Source organism: Hyla sarda, unplaced genomic scaffold, assembly GCF_029499605.1.
Source record: "Hyla sarda isolate aHylSar1 unplaced genomic scaffold, aHylSar1.hap1 scaffold_961, whole genome shotgun sequence".
Taxonomy (NCBI): Eukaryota; Metazoa; Chordata; class Amphibia; order Anura; family Hylidae; genus Hyla; species Hyla sarda.
The window spans coordinates 108,368-127,495 of NW_026610991.1; the positions used below are offsets into that span (position 1 = coordinate 108,368).

General features: G+C 50.3%; 1 protein-coding gene across 2 annotated transcripts; it reads right to left on the minus strand.

Annotated features, from left to right (window-relative positions):
• Positions 1-552: 552 nt before the first annotated feature.
• Positions 553-19,068, minus strand: LRRC14 (leucine rich repeat containing 14). Of its 2 annotated transcripts, XM_056554910.1 has the most exons (4): positions 18,944-19,068; positions 13,219-13,551; positions 12,508-13,149; positions 555-1,432 (listed from the first exon to the last, which is right to left on the minus strand). In XM_056554910.1, exons 2-4 carry the CDS (start codon positions 13,524-13,526, stop codon positions 877-879), a joined length of 1,506 nt encoding a protein of 501 aa, XP_056410885.1. In that variant the 5' UTR covers positions 13,527-13,551; positions 18,944-19,068; the 3' UTR covers positions 555-876. The 2 variants fall into 2 exon arrangements, with proteins under 2 accessions (XP_056410886.1, XP_056410885.1); XM_056554911.1 differs by lacking the exon at positions 18,944-19,068 and having other exon boundaries at positions 553-1,432; positions 13,328-13,500.
• Positions 19,069-19,128: the final 60 nt, after the last annotated feature.

Genomic DNA, 19,128 nt, shown 5'->3' on the forward strand with positions numbered 1-19,128 from the left:
AAATGTCCCATCTCCCCCTCATGTCCCATTCCCCCATATCACATCTTCCCCCATTATTGTGCCCGGGTGCAGGTGATACATATAAATAAACCTGATACTCACCTTGCCGCGGTCCCCGTAGTTCCCCTTCTCCTCCGTGCTGTCCGGTGTCTTACAGAACCTTCCTGCTCAGCCAATCACTGACCTGACACATGACACTGCTGAGGCCACTGATTGGCTGAGTGGGAAAGGTCCTGATACTGGGACCGCACGGAGGAGAGCGGGATCTGTGGGAGACCTTTGGGGACCGGGTCAAGGGGAGCATCAGGTTTTTAAAATGTTTCCCAACCAGGGTGCCTCCAGCTGCTGCAAAACTACAACTCCCAGCATGTCAGGACAGCCAACAGCTGGAGGCACCCTGGTTGGGAAACACTGACTTAGCATTGAATGTCAATGTCTCAGACCCTTCCGGAGTGTGTGATGTGGTGCTGAGCCGCCCAGGGGCCATATTGCGATATATCGTGCGGCCCTACACACCAGGGGGACACAGGACAATTGGTTCGGCAGCCACATTTTATCATTTTGTTTTTTTTTTTTCATCTGTGACGTCATGTGACTTTTATTTCACATATTTAAATATAAAAACTGTAAAAATAAAACTGTAATAAATCTGTACACGGTGATGGATACAGCCGGACTACAATTCCCAGCATTCAATGTTCAGGAGACGTGAACCCCTGTGGATGATCTTGGTGCCGGCCGTAGTGGTGACAGGTGGACGGGCACAGACTGGAGCGGAGGAGGAGATGCCGAGGGGGGGGGGGGGGGTTTCCTCCGTATCTATAGGCTAAGATACTCGGGGGGGGGGGGGGTGTATCACTATGTCTTTCCTCTGGGCTATAGGCTGAGATACTCGGGGGGTCGGTGTATCACCATGTCTGTGGTCCACAACATATCCGTCCGCTGCGCTCTCACCAGCACTTCCTGCACTTCAGCCTTGAACTGGGCGATTAACCCTTCAGAGGCGGAGTGGGAGGCATCGGGCCCCGGGCTGCCACCCAGGTAACACTCCGCCGGGAGCGGGTAGATCACCAGCCGCAGGTCACACATGATCAGAGAACTCCGCAGCAGCGTCCGCAGCCCCTGAGCAGACACCGGGTTACAGAAGAGCCCCAAGTAACGGAGACAGCGGCAGCGGCAGAGTACAGGAGTCAGTGCCAACAGGGAGGAGTCACTCAGCTTACATTCCATCACATCAAGATGGAGAAGGGAGGAGGAGGCGGAGCCAAGCAGCTGCAGGAACGGCTGGAACAGGACGTCAGAGAGATTGTTCCCACTCAGGTCTAATTTCTTCAGAGATGAAACGTGAAAACTCCGGGAGAGATAATGGAGGTCAGAGGGGAGGAGGGAACAGAAGGCCAACTCCAGGCTCTCCAGAGGGGTCCGCAGCCCCCTGTGAGGGACACAAAGAGAATAGTGAGCGCAGCTCTGGGGTATAATACAGGATATAACTCAGGATCAGTACAGGATAAGTAATGTAATGTATGTACACAGTGACCTCACCAGCAGAATAGTGAGTACAGCTCTGGGGTATAACACAGGATATAACTCAGGATCAGTACAGGATAAGTAATGTAATGTATGTACACAGTGACCTCACCAGCAGAATAGTGAGTACAGCTCTGGAGTATAATACAGGATATAACTCAGGATCAGTACAGGATAAGTAATGTAATGTATGTACACAGTGACCTCACCAGCAGAATAGTGAGCGCAGCTCTGGAGTATAATACAGGATATAACTCAGGATCAGTACAGGATAAGTAATGTAATGTATGTACACAGTGACCCAACCAGCAGAATAGTGAGTACAGCTCTGGAGTATAATACAGGATATAACTCAGGATCAGTACAGGATAAGTAATGTAATGTATGTACACAGTGACCCCACCAGCAGAATAGTGAGTACAACTGGGCCAGGAAAATCACATTTAGTATTAGTGTATATTAGTGTATATAGTTTATTAGTATGGTATGGGTATTATGGGTATTATAGGAATATGTCTTTTGTAAATATTGTATATATTTGTTTGTGTGCAGGAATGAGTGTGGGGTGGACCGGTGTTGTATTTTATGCTATGGTGTTGGTTTTATGATCGTTATATTGATATGTTCTGTCGGATATGATATGTTTATGTTTTGTAATTTTTTTTTTTATTGTTATGTTTGAAATTTTAATAAAAGATCTACAGGATATAACTCAGGATCAGTACAGGATAAGTAATGTAATGTATGTACACAGTGACCCAACCAGCAGAATAGTGAATACAGCTCTGGAGAGAGGTTGGGTGTGTCTGAGCTCCTGTGACTTCCAGAGACTTCCAGTGAAGCAGCGTTTTCATCCGCCCCTACCCAGGTGTGTGGCAGGCGCCTGGGTAGGTTTTTCCTGCTATGGACCCCAGAATTCCATCGTCCACTCCCCGTTTATGGCCGGCTGGGAGTGTGAGGGAGCATGCGACGGCCAGTAGCCAGGATGGGGTGAGGCGTTCAGCCAGGACCCACAACATCCCCCCCCCCTCCCCCATCCCCTGCTGGAAGCTGCAAAGCTTCCAGCAAAAGTGTCTCCAGGCAAAGGAGTGCAGGAAAGGCTAAGGTGTCTGGTTCCTCTGAACCCCAGCAATGGGGAGTAAAGGGGCCCAGAGAATCCCTGGCTACCTTCGGATCCAGAATCCAGGCTAAGATGGCAGAATATGAGCAACTCGGCAAACAGCTCAGAGGCCTGAGGGAAGAGCTGAAGCTTGTGTCTTACCAGGCAGATACAGCAGCCAAGACCAAGAGAGCAGCATTCACTGCAAAGGTGAGATAGTTAAAGAAAGAGGTGGAGGATCTGGTGCAGCTGAGGTCGGACATTGTGGCTGGAGCTGGATTCCTCGGTGAGAAGCTGATCAATAAGGAAAGGTTCTCCAACATGCGTGCCTCCAGAGGTTCAGAAAAACTGCATGATGACTTCCAGAGCGAGGAGGAGGAGATGGAAGAAGGTGATGGAGGTGAGGAGGGCAATGTGAGTGGGGGGGATATGGACATGGGTTCTGTTGGTGCCACCAATGTTGCCCCTGACCCCCCACTTACCCTGAGTGAGGACTACATAATGGCAGCTCAGGTGGCCTTACCTCCCTCCAGCGAGGATGAGGACGGTGATGGCAGTGACTGTGGTGAAGGCAGCGGCTTGGCGGATGGGGGTCTCCTGCGGGCGATTGTGATGCAGGAGTCCCCCACCCGTCTGGAAAATTTTTCTTTTGGAGAAGATCTGGGCCCAGAGGAGAAGAGGAGGAATAAAAAAAAGGGCAAGAAGAGGAAAAAAACTGAAGGGCAGATAAAGTTTGTGTTTTCTCCCCTCCAGCAGTCTGGGTCGGCTGAGAAGTCAGTTCAGGGTGCTGGGTCCCCCAATCTGTCAGACCCCGTTTCTGTAGTGGAACGGGGCCAGCATGGGGGATACAGTAGTGCACCCAAAATGTCCGCGGGTGCTATAGAAAATAAAGGGCACCCTCCTGTGAGGGGGGAGGGTGTCCAGGCACCAGAAAATGGCGGCAGTTTCTCCCGTTCAGGGGGCGGTCCCCGGGTTGAAGTGAGCGGTACAAGTCCTGGCGCTGCAGGGCACTCCCCTGTGAGGGGGGGGAGTGTCCGGGCACCGGACCTTGGTGGTTCAGGGGGCGGTCCCCTATGTGCGGTTGGTACCGTTTCTGGTGCTGCGGGCACTCACCTGTAAAGGGGGAGGTTCCCTGCACGTCAGCTGCAGTAGGCGGGGCAGGAGTGCGTCCGGAGGGACAGCTCCTGCCAAAATCCATGACTTCGTCTGAGGGGGCGGGGCCATCCATATCAGAGGCGGAGCCTGTGTCTGCACCCCAGAAGACTGGAAATGCAACCTTAGTCCTGAAACCGGCGACCCTTATACATAATGCAATAGACCCAGCCAGCCCAGCCTGTAATATACAGAGTGTAAGCAAGAGTGAAAGTGAGAGCAAAAATGTGTGGAAAAATGGTAATGTCCAGAGTGTGAGTTATGGTAGTGCGCATGGGAGGAGTTGTAGTAGCAGTGTGGATGAGGGGTGTGCAAGTGGGGTGCAAGAGAGGGGTGCAAGGGGAGTGCAAGAGAGGGGTGCAAGGGGAGTGCAAGAGAGGGGTACAAGTGGAGTGCAAGAGAGGGGTGCAAGTGGAGTGCAAGAGAGGGGTGCAAGTGCAGTGCAAGAGAGGGGTGCAAGTGGAGTGCAAGAGAGGGGTGCAAGTGGAGTGCAAGAGAGGGGTACAAGTGGAGTGCAAGAGAGGGGTACAAGTGGAGTGCAAGAGAGGGGTGCAAGTGGAGTGCAAGAGAGGGGTGTAAGTGGAGTGCAGGTGAGGAGTGGTAGTGGAATGCCAGAGAGAGGTTTGACTGACACCTCAGCTAAGAACAAGGGTCCTGGTTTGGGATCTGGGTCAGGTCCTGGTTCGACTGCCCCCCCGGTAGTGGCTGCTTCTCCCAGAAGCTATGCCAGCGTCACTGCCGGGGGATCAGGGGGATCCCCATCTCCATCTGGCTCTGGGGGTCACTTGCAACAGCGCCTCCTGGAGGCTCTACGTAGGGGAGACAGGTCAATCCATGTAGAGGGGAGGGGTGAGGTTGACCTGTCTTTTTGGATAGAAAGACACGGCTTAGGCGCCTTCCGAGAACAAAACGGGGAGGTGGTCTGGTCCCTCCCAACATCCGGGCAGGAAAGTGGCCGTAGGAATGTGGTCCGTTTAGTGTGGAGGGGCGAAGATGCATGTCCGCCTCGGGGTAAGGTGGTTGAGCTCCTCCTCCGGATGGAATTCAGGGCAAGTGACATCTTTGCCCTGATCCACCCCTACGGTACTTCCGAATTTGACATCAGCTTCGTTCGGCCGGAGGGTTTGGAACTCTTCTGGTCGAACTATGAGGTGGTGAAGAGTGAGCCCGGCTGGCGGGATTTCGCCGTAAAGGCGATATCCCGTCAGAATCTGGCCAAGAAAGTGACCGTATTGACACGTAACGAGTCACTATCTTGCTATGACATCATGACCTGGCTCAGCCGATATGGGGATGTGACGGACATGCCAAAAAAGAACTATGACGAACATGGGATCTGGTCTGGGGCCTGGACGTTTTCCGTCAAACTGAAGCGTTCGGGGAGCACTGTTGCCCACATCCCATCAGCTGCTTTTCTTGGGAGAGACAGAATCCAAGTTTTCTACCAGGGGCAGCCCAAGGTCTGTCACAGATGTGGCAGCCCCACCCACTTTAGCGCAGCTTGTACCGTGCAGGTCTGTGCACTGTGCGGTGGGGTAGGTCATCTTGCCGCATCCTGTAGGCAGATCCGGTGTCATCTGTGTGGTGTCTTAGGACACCCTTTCAGCCGTTGTCACCTTGGCTGGGGAGAGCAGTAATGTTGCCTCAGCTGGGGAGGGCACGAGTGCGGGTGAAGGTGCAACAGGGTCAGTGAAGAGGAAAAGTCCCGCCAAGCTGAGGCGGGAGGCTAATCGCAGAAGGAGCAGGGAACTGGAGAGTTCCCATGTGGCAGGGGTAGCTTCTGACCCTGCTCCAGAGGTTAGTCCTGAAACTGCTGAGGCCCTGGAGGAAAATATGCTGGAGGAGGAAGCGAGTAGAATCTGTGGAGAAGAGGGCAGCAAGGCCGATCTTTCCGATTCCTCCCACTTTGAAAGTGTGGATGAGGAGGGTGAAGAGCGGCCAAAAAAGAAGGGCAATAAAAGGGGAAAGAAGAGGTCGGAGCCCTCTAGTCCCCGTGCTACGGACCAGGTCCCAAGCGGAAGCCTACCTGCCCCCCCTCTGATTGATCTGTCTAACCGGTACTCTGTCCTTGATGACATCTCCTCCCCCTCTTTGGAGGGGGTGGTCGAGGATGGGGTACCTGAAGTGGGGGAGCCTCCGGGGGGAACTGGGCCCTGTCCTGATGGGGCAATTTCCTCAGGGGATGGGGCCAAACCAGAGCCAGACGGAGATGGGGATTCAAAAATGGACCAGAGTCTAAAAAAAGGCTAAAAGAGAAAGAAGCCTCCTCGTCTGGGGATGAGGTGGTAAAGAAAAGACAGAAATGAGGGGGTTAGGGCCGTCTAACTCAATCACCCATGATGGCGGCACTCACCCCATTGACGCTGGCATCTATTAACTGTGCCAGTATAAAGTCTGATACGGCTAGATTCGCAGCCTTTGATTTTCTCGGCCGTGTTGAAGCCGATATTTTGTATCTGCAGGAGACCAGGTTGTCAGATCTAGCCTCCCTGGTAAAAGCCAGGAGAGAGTGGAGGCGCGGGCCCTCCCACTGGTCTCTTGCGGCTGAGCCGTATAGTGGGGTGGCGGTCCTTTTTACCGCTCCGGTTGAATGCAGACGGGTTATTGAGTTAGAAATGGGGAGGTGCCTGATCTTAGATGTCCTCATGAAGGGACAGGAGCTCCGGCTCATTAACATCTACGCCCCACAAACCAAGTGGGGCCGCAAAGATCTCTTTATGAGGATCAAGCCCTTCCTTTTTACTAGCCGGCAAGTGATCTTTGGAGGGGACTTCAATACTGTCACAAGGTCCCAAGATAGGAGAGGTTCCAATGGTCCGCTGGCTTACGATAGCATAGCTCTCAATAATATAGTTAGGGAAGCTCGCCTAGAGGACGCCCACATCCGGAGCCCCTCAGGCCACGCGGGTTTCACCTATCATCGAGGTAGCTGCAGGTCTAGGATAGACAGGTTTTATTTAAAGGAGGAAGCAGTCTCTTCCGCAGTGTCCGTGGTTGAGGTGGAGTTCTCCGATCACTGTATGATTTTGTTTTCCTTGAATGTTTCAGAGACCCCCCGGATGGGTAAAGGTTATTGGAAGCTGAATTCGTCCCTCCTGGAGGAAGCGGAGATAAGACAGTCCTTTGAGGATTTTCTTCAGAGTCAGGTACCTTTACTGGACCTTTGTAGTAGTAAGTCAGAGTGGTGGGAGATATTCAAGAAGCGGGTTGCGGGGTTCTTCCGCCAGCTCTCGAGCCTCAGGTCCCTGAACAGGTATCGCCTGTATCAGGGTCTGAGGAGGAAACTCGAGCTTCTCGTCTCGACTGGAGGTAGCCGGGAGGATATCTCCAGAGTGAAGTCCTTGTTGATGAGGTGTCAGTATGATAGGCACACATCTTTGGTTTTTGAGAGGGATTTTGGGAAGTACCGCTCGCCTGACCCTTACAGAAACTGCAAGATGTCAGTGAGTAGTAAAATCATCTCAGGACTGATTGATAGTACGGGATCTCTGAATCGGTCCAGATCAGGGATCCTGGAGGTCGTCAGATCCTTCTACTTGCACCTCTTGGGGAGGAAGGATCTAGATCGGGACAAGATGTCGGCTTTCCTGGCTGAAACCATTCCTGAGCCAGGGGTAGACCCCTCTCTTGGCGTTTTGGCAGAAGAGATTAAGGAAGAGGAAGTGAGACTGGCGATCGAGGGGCTTGCCCCCAAGAAGTCGCCAGGTCCGGATGGCTTAACATCCGAGTGGTACAAGACCTTTAAGGAGTCTTTAGCTCCCCTCTTGACTGTGGTATTCAATGAGTGTCTCTCCTCGGGCACTCTGCCTAGGTCAATGAGGAGGTCAGCCCTGATTCTTCTCTCAAAGGGTAAAGATCCTAGCCGGATTGAGAATTGGAGGCCCATAGCTCTTCTCAATACGGACAGGAAGCTTCTGGCCAAGATACTGTTTAATCGGTTGGTGGAGTTTGCACCCCGACTCCTTTCGTGGGCCCAGCACTGCTCTGTTCCAGGCCGAAGCACGTTAAGTGCTGTCCTCAGTGTCAGGGAGGCAGTGGAGCGGAGCAGTGCAGGTCTCTGGAAGGGGTACTTACTGTCCTTGGATTAGGCAAAAGCATTTGATCGGGTGAACCATGACTACCTCTGGTCCGTCCTTCTAATATATGGCTTACCGAGTACTTTTGTTAATTGGCTCAAGATCTTGTATGCAGGGGCAGAGAGTTTCCCGCTGGTGAACGGTTGGTCTGGCCGCTCTTTTGAGGTTGGGTCCGGAGTCCGTCAGGGTTGTCCTTTGAGCCCGCTGTTATACGTGTTCGCAATCGATCCCTTCGTCCGGAGGGTAGATTGTGGACCGTTGGCGGGAGTCGGGATGAGTCTGGCGGAGCCGGATGTCGCCCAGAGAGTGGTGGCGTATGCTGATGATGTCACCATTTTCGTCTCCTCGAGGGGGGAGGTCGATGTGGTGATGTCAGAGGTGGACCGCTACTCGGAGGCTTCCGGGTCTAAGATCAACCGGGATAAGTGTGAAAGTCTCTGGCTGGGAGGGGGGGATCCCACGTTTGATCTCCCGGACACCCTTCCGGGGCCCCAAGAATCAGCAAAAGTTTTGGGCATCACATTCGGCCAGGATGATTATCCCACCAAAAACTGGGATGGTAAGCTCCAGGATGCCACTCAGAAGGTGAACCAGTGGAAGGGTTGGTCTATGACCCTCAGGGAAAGGGTACACCTGATCAAATCGTACCTGCTCCCCTTGTTTATCTACCTGGGCAGCGTATGTATCTTGCCAGAGGCTTACTACACTAGGGTCTACAGCCTGTTTTTCCAACTGTTATGGGGGAACAGGATGAACCTAGTCAAGAGGGAGGTTACGTACCGCACGAGGAGACTAGGGGGTTTATCTATGGTAAACCCTGTGGTGTTCTTAACAAACACCTTCTTGAAAGCCAACATCTCAAACCTCTGGTCAGAGAGGGCTTTTCCGTGGGTACTCTCCTGCAGGGAATGGTTTCGGCCTTTCTTCCAGGAATGGGAGACAGGAGGGCAAGTGAAGGACCTCCGTACGCCCCATGGATATCTTCCGGCTTATGCTACCCCGACTCTGAAGGCGATACGTCGGTGGGGTCTGGGAGTGTGGGAGATCAGGACCCAGTCAAGGCAGTTCCTTGACAAACGGGTTCTGTTGACCCACTTCCAGAAGCCTCTGGCGCTCAGGGACTGCCCAGGTCAGGATCTGAGGGTGGGGTTGTTTCTTTTAAACATGAAAAGGATCCCCCAGAAGTTTTGGGACTTGGCCTGGCGCTGCTTTCAGGGGAAGCTATATGTGAGGGACAATTTGAAGTGTAGGAGATCTGATGACCGGGACTGTCCCCGAGAAGAGTGTGTGGACACGCTGGAAAGCATGGACCATTTCCTCCTTCATTGTCCCTTTAATATAGGGGTTTACAACAGGGTGGGCGCTTCCATTGGCTGGAGTCAACTTGCCGGCCTTACCTACCCGGAGTGGGCTTATGGGGCATTCAGGAACCTGGGTGGTCGAGACCGGGGCACTTTATTCTTAGTTAGCTTAGTGATTAGGTACCACACGTGGAACGCACGGTGTTTAGTGTCTACGCAGCGTAAAGTCCTCTCCGAGGTGGAGGTCTGTAGGAATATCACCGGTGACCTCGGGAAGATCAGGTCTTTGGAGTATGGCAGTCTTGGTACCAGTAGGGCTTCTCTCCTATGGAGAGGGTTTATTTTTGATGTGCCCTAGGTACTAGACCTTCTGGGTAGAGTACCCTTGTTTTGGTTAGGGACAGTGATGTAAGGGGACAGGGTTAGGGTGATAGTAGGGTCAGTTTCTATTTTAGGGATAATGGTAGGGTGAGAGGTAGGGAGGTGTTAGGGAAAGTATGTAAATTTTTGTATGTATCAGGATTGCCATCCTTCTTCCTGGTGGTGGGCTAATGCATGTGTACCATAGCTTTTTGTTTTGTTTTCCGATGTTTAGGTTATGAAGGGCTTACAGGCACCGAACTTGGGCCTAGTGTGGGTTATATTGTTTATGTATGTTATAAAGTTGGTTATGGTTAAGTTGGTTGGGAGGAGTTCTAGGTTGGGTGGGTGTATTTGGTGGGTGGTGGTTTTCTTTTGGTGGACCTGGCATCGGTCAGTCGTGGCTGGACATTGAGAACTGTGGACTCTGACCCATGAACAGAAGGGCGGGTGGTGTGGGTGAAGGGATAGTTTAGAGTAGGATGTTTTATTGTATATTTAGGTGTGTTTCCTGTATAATAATAGGTGTGTATATAGTTTATATGTATAAATTGTGTACATTACATGTAATTATTATAAAAATATATATATATAATTTTTTTTTTTTTTTTATCTTGATTTGTGAATTATATATTGTTTATATTGTGTTTATAGTAGAGATAGATATGGCAGTCGAACCAGATGTTATTTTTGTAGTAATTTTTGTATCCAGTTGTGGTTTAGGTCTTGTGGGATAACGTAGAAAACTAATGTATATATGTGTGTGTGGAAGGGGAAAAAAAAAAAGTGTGTGTGTGTGTATATATATATATAATTTGGTGTTTTCGGTTTGTAATATGTGATTTTTCCCAAGTTTGGGTGTTTTTTGAGTTGTAGATTAATTTATCTTTATGCCTTTGTAAAGTTATGGATCTGTGATGCATGTGTGTGGCATAGTATTATTATTATTATTATTATTATTAGTGTTATTATATAAAAAAATAAATAAATAAAAAATTATAAAAAAAAAATAGTTTACAAAAAAAAATACAAAAATAAAAAATAAAACATAAAAAAAAAGGGGTGGTGGTGTGTAGTGGGAGTGCTGGTTGTGTTTTCTGTGTGTTTTGTAGTGTGTGTTTTTCCCAAGTCTGGGTGTTTTTGAGTTACAGCTAAATAGTGCTATTTTTATGTTTCTTTTTTGGTTATGTAAGTTGAGTATGCATGTGAGTGTGTTGTTAGATATTTGGTTATGTAAGGTGTGTTTTTCTTTTTGTTAGGAAAACTGGGCTGGCCGGTTAGGCAGGATTTATGTTCTTTTATTTTAAATGTAAAGTTTTGGTTTATGTTATTTCATGTTGCTGTTTTCAGTTATGGCCAAGTTGTGCTGGTTTTGTGTTTTTGTTATGATTTATATTTTTCTAATAAAAGATCTACAGGATATAACTCAGGATCAGTACAGGATAAGTAATGTAATGTATATACACAGTGATCTCACCAGCAGAATAGTGAGTACAGCTCTGGAGTATAATACAGGATATAACTCAGGATCAGTACAGGATAAGTAATGTAATGTATGTACACAGTGACCTCACCAGCAGAATAGTGAGTACAGCTCTGGGGTATAATACAGGATATAACTCAGGATCAGTACAGGATCAGTAATGTAATGTATATACACAGTGACCTCACCAGCAGAATAGTGAGTACAGCTCTGGGGTATAATACAGGATATAACTCAGGATCAGTACAGGATAAGTAATGTAATGTATGTACACAGTGATCTCACCAGCAGAATAGTGAGTACAGCTCTGGAGTATAATACAGGATATAACTCAGGATCAGTACAGGATAAGTAATGTAATGTATGTACACAGTGACCTCACCAGCAGAATAGTGAGTACAGCTCTGGAGTATAATACAGGATATAACTCAGGATCAGTACAGGATAAGTAATGTAATGTATGTACACAGTGACCTCACCAGCGGAATACTGAGTACAGCTCTGGGGTATAATACAGGATATAACTCAGGATCAGTACAGGATAAGTAATGTAATGTATGTACACAGTGACCTCACCAGCAGAATAGTGAGTACAGCTCTGGGGTATAATACAGGATATAACTCAGGATCAGTACAGGATAAGTAATGTAATGTATGTACACAGTGATCTCACCAGCAGAATAGTGAGTACAGCTCTGGAGTATAATACAGGATATAACTCAGGATCAGTACAGGATAAGTAATGTAATGTATGTACACAGTGATCTCACCAGCAGAATAGTGAGTACAGCTCTGGAGTATAATACAGGATATAACTCAGGATCAGTACAGGATAAGTAATGTAATGTATGTACACAGTGACCTCACCAGCAGAATAGTGAGTACAGCTCTGGAGTATAATACAGGATATAACTCAGGATCAGTACAGGATAAGTAATGTAATGTATGTATACAGTGATCTCACCAGCAGAATAGTGAGTACAGCTCTGGGGTATAATACAGGATATAACTCAGGATCAGTACAGGATCAGTAATGTAATGTATGTACACAGTGACCTCACCAGCAGAATAGTGAGTACAGCTCTGGGGTATAATACAGGATATAACTCAGGATCAGTACAGGATCAGTAATGTAATGTATGTACACAGTGACCTCACCAGCAGAATAGTGAGTACAGCTCTGGAGTATAATACAGGATATAACTCAGGATCAGTACAGGATAAGTAATGTAATGTATGTACACAGTGACCTCACCAGCAGAATAGTGAGTACAGCTCTGGGGTATAATACAGGATATAACTCAGGATCAGTACAGGATAAGTAATGTAATGTATGTACACAGTGACCTCACCAGCAGAATAGTGAGTACAGCTCTGGAGTATAATACAGGATATAACTCAGGATCAGTACAGGATAAGTAATGTAATGTATGTACACAGTGACCTCACCAGCAGAATAGTGAGTGTAGTTCTGGGGTATAATACAGGATATGTAGGCGCCATATTTACCCAAGTAGTTGTCGTAATCGTCCAGAGAGTCGTGAAGATCCGAGGTTGAGTTCCTTGAGTGCCGGCAGCCGGCAGATTTGGGAGGCGAAGTTGTGCATGGCGTCCTCGGCGGTGGGTGACAGGCGCCTCACGTCTATATTGCTGTACGGTAACTTGAGGCTCTGCAGGCGGGTGAAGCGCGTCATGTACGGCAGCAGAGTGTTCAGACCCGGCAGCCCCAAGTTATTGAACCTCAGGTCTATTTGGCGCAGGCCGGCGGGGTTCAGCAGCTCCAGCAGACACACAGTGCTCCGCAGAGACAGCTCCTCCGCCCGCAAGTCCCTGCACTGCAGACGCAACGGGCCGTGGGCACCGACCAGCAGCGCCTCCCGCAGGACGCTATAGGAAGTGCTGTTCACAAACAGATCCACCCGCACCTCCACACACACCGCGCTGTGATCCGCAGCCAAGGGGGGCGCCGCGTCCTCCGCTCCTCTCCTGCGCTTCGAGACTCCAGCCGTTTCTTCGCTTTGTCTTCTGGCGATATCGACGCAGGACTTTGCCAGGGTGACGGTCCGGGACCAGAGGCTGAGGGTGTCGGGGCCCCGCTCCAGCCCATCATCATGGCTGCCCGTCATGTCCAGGATCTGCAGCCTCTGCTTCCTGTAGGAAGAACACAAGATTGTGAGGAAGTGCTGAGCTGCGGGGTCACCCTTTATGGTGGGTCCATACCTCAGCGGCCGCCCCTCATTGTGCCTGTCCACCTCCTCCCTCAGGTATGCCATGACGCCCAATATGACGGTCTGCACGCACAGCTTGGACTTCTCATAGGGCCCCTCACCCTGCAGGAGCCTCTGTAGACTGAGCACAGAGAACGGCCATCGCTGCACCAAATCCTGCAGCACCAGCGTCTTCTCCTCCAGGAAGGCGGCTCTGAACAGGAGCGGGAAGAGCTCCTGCGGGATAAGGTGCAGGGCTGCGCGCAGGGAGCCGTGATCCGACACCAACCTCCGGCTGCAGAGAAACGCCAGAGACAACATGGCCGCCGCACCGCTAGGACATCACCTGGGGGGGAGAGAAAGGGGCCACAATGATAGAGCGGATAACAAGGGGCCACAGTGTAAGAACAAGTAACAGGGGCCACAGTGTAAGAACAAGTAACAGGGGCCACAGTGTAAGAACAAGTAACAGGGGCCACAGAGTAAGAATAGGCAATAGGGGCCACAGTGTGAGAACAGGTAATAGGGGCCACAGTGTAAGAACAGGTAACAGGGGCCACAGTGTAAGAACAAGTAACAGGGGCCACAGTGTAAGAACAGGTAACAGGGGCCACAGTGTGAGAACAGGTAATAGGGGCCACAGTGTAAGAACAGGTAACAGGGGCCACAGTGTAAGAACAAGTAACAGGGGCCACAGTGTAAGAACAGGTAACAGGGGCCACAGAGTAAGAACAGGTAACAGGGGCCACAGTGTAAGAACAAGTAACAGGGGCCACAGTGTAAGAACAAGTAACAGGGGCCACAGTGTAAGAACAGGTAATAGGGGCCACAGTGTGAGAACAGGTAACAGGGGCCACAGTGTAAGAACAGGTAACAGGGGCCACAGTGTAAGAACAGGTAATAGGGGCCACAGTGTGAGAACAGGTAACAGGGGCCACAGTGTAAGAACAAGTAACAGGGGCCCCAGAGTAAGAATAGGCAATAGGGGCCACAGTGTGAGAACAGGTAACAGGGGCCACAGTGTAAGAACAGGTAACAGGGGCCACAGTGTAAGAACAGGTAATAGGGGCCACAGTGTGAGAACAGGTAACAGGGGCCACAGTGTAAGAACAAGTAACAGGGGCCCCAGAGTAAGAATAGGCAATAGGGGCCACAGTGTGAGAACAGGTAACAGGGGCCACAGTGTAAGAATAGGCAATAGGGGCCAAAGTGTAAGAACAGGCAATAGGGGCCACAGTTTGAGAACAGGCAACAGGGGCCACAGTGTAAGAACAAGTAACAGGGGCCACAGTATTAGGCTCCTTTCACACTATAAATTCATCCCTTATAAAGACCCGTTAAGGCTCCATTCAGTGTGAGGTCCGGTACAGTGTGGGGTCCGGTACAGTGTGGGGTCCGGTACAGTGTGGGGTCCGGTACAGTGTGGGGTCCGGTACAGTGTGGGGTCCGGTACAGTGTGGGGTCCGGTACAGTGTGGGGTCCGGTACAGTGTGGGGTCCGGTACAGTGTGGGGTCCGGTACAGTGTGGGGTCCGGTACAGCGTGGGGTCCGGTACAGCGTGGGGTCCGGTACAGCGTGAGGTCCGGTACAGCGTGAGGTCCGGTACAGCGTGAGGTCTCACATAGAGGGCCTGGATACACTGCTCAGCAGACAGTATCTCACATAGAGGGCTTGGATACACTGCTCAGCAGACAGTATCTCACATAGAGGGCTTGGATACATTGCTCAGCAGACAGTGTCACACATGAAGGGCTTGGATACACTGCTCAGCAGACAGTATCTCACATAGAGGGCCTGGATACACTGCTCAGCAGACAGTATCTCACATAGAGGGCTTGGATACACTGCTCAGCAGACAGTATCTCACATAGAGGGCTTGGATACATTGCTCAGCAGACAGTGTCACACATGAAGGGCTTGGATACACTGCTCAGCAGACAGTATCTCACATAGAGGGCTTGGATACACTGCTCAGCAGACAGTATAACACATAGAGGGCTTGGATACACTGCTCAGCAGACAGTATAACACATAGAGGGCTTGGATACACTGCTCAGCAGACAGTATCACACATGAACGGCTTGGATACACTGCTCAGCAGACAGTATCTCACATAGAGGGCTTGGATACACTGCTCAGCAGACAGTATCTCACATAGAGGGCTTGGATACACTGCTCAGCAGACAGTATCACACAGAGGGCTTGGATACACAGCTCAGCAGACAGTGTCACACATGAAGGGCTTGGATACACTGCTCAGCAGACAGTATCACACATAGAGGGCTTGGATACACTGCTCAGCAGACAGTATCACACATAGAGGGCTTGGATACACAGCTCAGCAGACAGTATCTCACAAAGGGCTTGGATACACCGCTCAGCAGACAGTATCTCACATAGAGGGCTTGGATACACTGCTCAGCAGACAGTATCACACATGAACGGCTTGGATACACTGCTCAGCAGACAGTATCTCACATAGAGGGCTTGGATACACTGCTCAGCAGACAGTATAACACATAGAGGGCTTGGATACACTGCTCAGCAGACAGTATCACACATGAACGGCTTGGATACACTGCTCAGCAGACAGTATCTCACATAGAGGGCTTGGATACACTGCTCAGCAGACAGTATCTCACATAGAGGGCTTGGATACACTGCTCAGCAGACAGTATCACACATAGAGGGCTTGGATACACAGCTCAGCAGACAGTGTCACACATGAAGGGCTTGGATACACTGCTCAGCAGACAGTATCACACATAGAGGGCTTGGATACACTGCTCAGCAGACAGTATCACACATAGAGGGCTTGGATACACAGCTCAGCAGACAGTATCTCACAAAGGGCTTGGATACACCGCTCAGCAGACAGTATCTCACATAGAGGGCTTGGATACACTGCTCAGCAGACAGTATCACACATGAACGGCTTGGATACACTGCTCAGCAGACAGTATCTCACATAGAGGGCTTGGATACACTGCTCAGCAGACAGTATAACACATAGAGGGCTTGGATACACTGCTCAGCAGACAGTATCACACATGAACGGCTTGGATACACCGCTCAGCAAACAGTATCTCACATAGAGGGCTTGGATACACTGCTCAGCAGACAGTATCTCACATAGAGGGCTTGGATACACTGCTCAGCAGACAGTATCACACATGAACGGCTTGGATACACTGCTCAGGTAACAGGTAACAGGGGCCACAGTGTAAGAACAAGTAACAGGGGCCACAGTGTAAGAACAAGTAACAGGGGCCACAGTGTAAGAACAGGTAATAGGGGCCACAGTGTAAGAACAGGTAACAGGGGCCACAGTGTAAGAACAGGTAATAGGGGCCACAGTGTGAGAACAGGTAACAGGGGCCACAGTGTAAGAACAAGTAACAGGGGCCCCAGAGTAAGAATAGGCAATAGGGGCCACAGTGTGAGAACAGGTAACAGGGGCCACAGTGTAAGAACAGGTAACAGGGGCCACAGTGTAAGAACAGGTAATAGGGGCCACAGTGTGAGAACAGGTAACAGGGGCCACAGTGTAAGAACAAGTAACAGGGGCCCCAGAGTAAGAATAGGCAATAGGGGCCACAGTGTGAGAACAGGTAACAGGGGCCACAGTGTAAGAATAGGCAATAGGGGCCAAAGTGTAAGAACAGGCAATAGGGGCCACAGTTTGAGAACAGGCAACAGGGGCCACAGTGTAAGAACAAGTAACAGGGGCCACAGTATTAGGCTCCTTTCACACTATAAATTCATCCCTTATAAAGACCCGTTAAGGCTCCATTCAGTGTGAGGTCCGGTACAGTGTGGGGTCCGGTACAGTGTGGGGTCCGGTACAGTGTGGGGTCCGGTACAGTGTGGGGTCCGGTACAGTGTGGGGTCCGGTACAGTGTGGGGTCCGGTACAGTGTGGGGTCCGGTACAGTGTGGGGTCCGGTACAGTGTGGGGTCCGGTACAGTGTGGGGTCCGGTACAGCGTGGGGTCCGGTACAGCGTGGGGTCCGGTACAGCGTGAGGTCCGGTACAGCGTGAGGTCCGGTACAGCGTGAGGTCTCACATAGAGGGCCTGGATACACTGCTCAGCAGACAGTATCTCACATAGAGGGCTTGGATACACTGCTCAGCAGACAGTATCTCACATAGAGGGCTTGGATACATTGCTCAGCAGACAGTGTCACACATGAAGGGCTTGGATACACTGCTCAGCAGACAGTATCTCACATAGAGGGCCTGGATACACTGCTCAGCAGACAGTATCTCACATAGAGGGCTTGGATACACTGCTCAGCAGACAGTATCTCACATAGAGGGCTTGGATACATTGCTCAGCAGACAGTGTCACACATGAAGGGCTTGGATACACTGCTCAGCAGACAGTATCTCACATAGAGGGCTTGGATACACTGCTCAGCAGACAGTATAACACATAGAGGGCTTGGATACACTGCTCAGCAGACAGTATAACACATAGAGGGCTTGGATACACTGCTCAGCAGACAGTATCACACATGAACGGCTTGGATACACTGCTCAGCAGACAGTATCTCACATAGAGGGCTTGGATACACTGCTCAGCAGACAGTATCTCACATAGAGGGCTTGGATACACTGCTCAGCAGACAGTATCACACAGAGGGCTTGGATACACAGCTCAGCAGACAGTGTCACACATGAAGGGCTTGGATACACTGCTCAGCAGACAGTATCACACATAGAGGGCTTGGATACACTGCTCAGCAGACAGTATCACACATAGAGGGCTTGGATACACAGCTCAGCAGACAGTATCTCACAAAGGGCTTGGATACACCGCTCAGCAGACAGTATCTCACATAGAGGGCTTGGATACACTGCTCAGCAGACAGTATCACACATGAACGGCTTGGATACACTGCTCAGCAGACAGTATCTCACATAGAGGGCTTGGATACACTGCTCAGCAGACAGTATAACACATAGAGGGCTTGGATACACTGCTCAGCAGACAGTATCACACATGAACGGCTTGGATACACTGCTCAGCAGACAGTATCTCACATAGAGGGCTTGGATACACTGCTCAGCAGACAGTATCTCACATAGAGGGCTTGGATACACTGCTCAGCAGACAGTATCACACATAGAGGGCTTGGATACACAGCTCAGCAGACAGTGTCACACATGAAGGGCTTGGATACACTGCTCAGCAGACAGTATCACACATAGAGGGCTTGGATACACTGCTCAGCAGACAGTATCACACATAGAGGGCTTGGATACACAGCTCAGCAGACAGTATCTCACAAAGGGCTTGGATACACCGCTCAGCAGACAGTATCTCACATAGAGGGCTTGGATACACTGCTCAGCAGACAGTATCACACATGAACGGCTTGGATACACTGCTCAGCAGACAGTATCTCACATAGAGGGCTTGGATACACTGCTCAGCAGACAGTATAACACATAGAGGGCTTGGATACACTGCTCAGCAGACAGTATCACACATGAACGGCTTGGATACACCGCTCAGCAAACAGTATCTCACATAGAGGGCTTGGATACACTGCTCAGCAGACAGTATCTCACATAGAGGGCTTGGATACACTGCTCAGCAGACAGTATCACACATGAACGGCTTGGATACACTGCTCAGCAGACAGTATCTTACATAGAGGGCTTGGATACACTGCTCAGCAGACAGTATCACACATATAGAGCTTGGATACATCTCCCCGGCCCCGCACTCACTTCTCTCTGTCGGCTGAGGCTTCAGTATGGTGGAGGAGGGGCCAGGTAGTTTTGGGGACTCTCTCTGTAGCAGACCCGTCAAATCTCGTCACGCCTATGACGTCAAACCGGGCGCTGCGTCTCTACTTATCTCTCGGTGACTTTCTGTCTGCAGGAGCCGCCATCTTGCTGTAGTCCAGCTATAA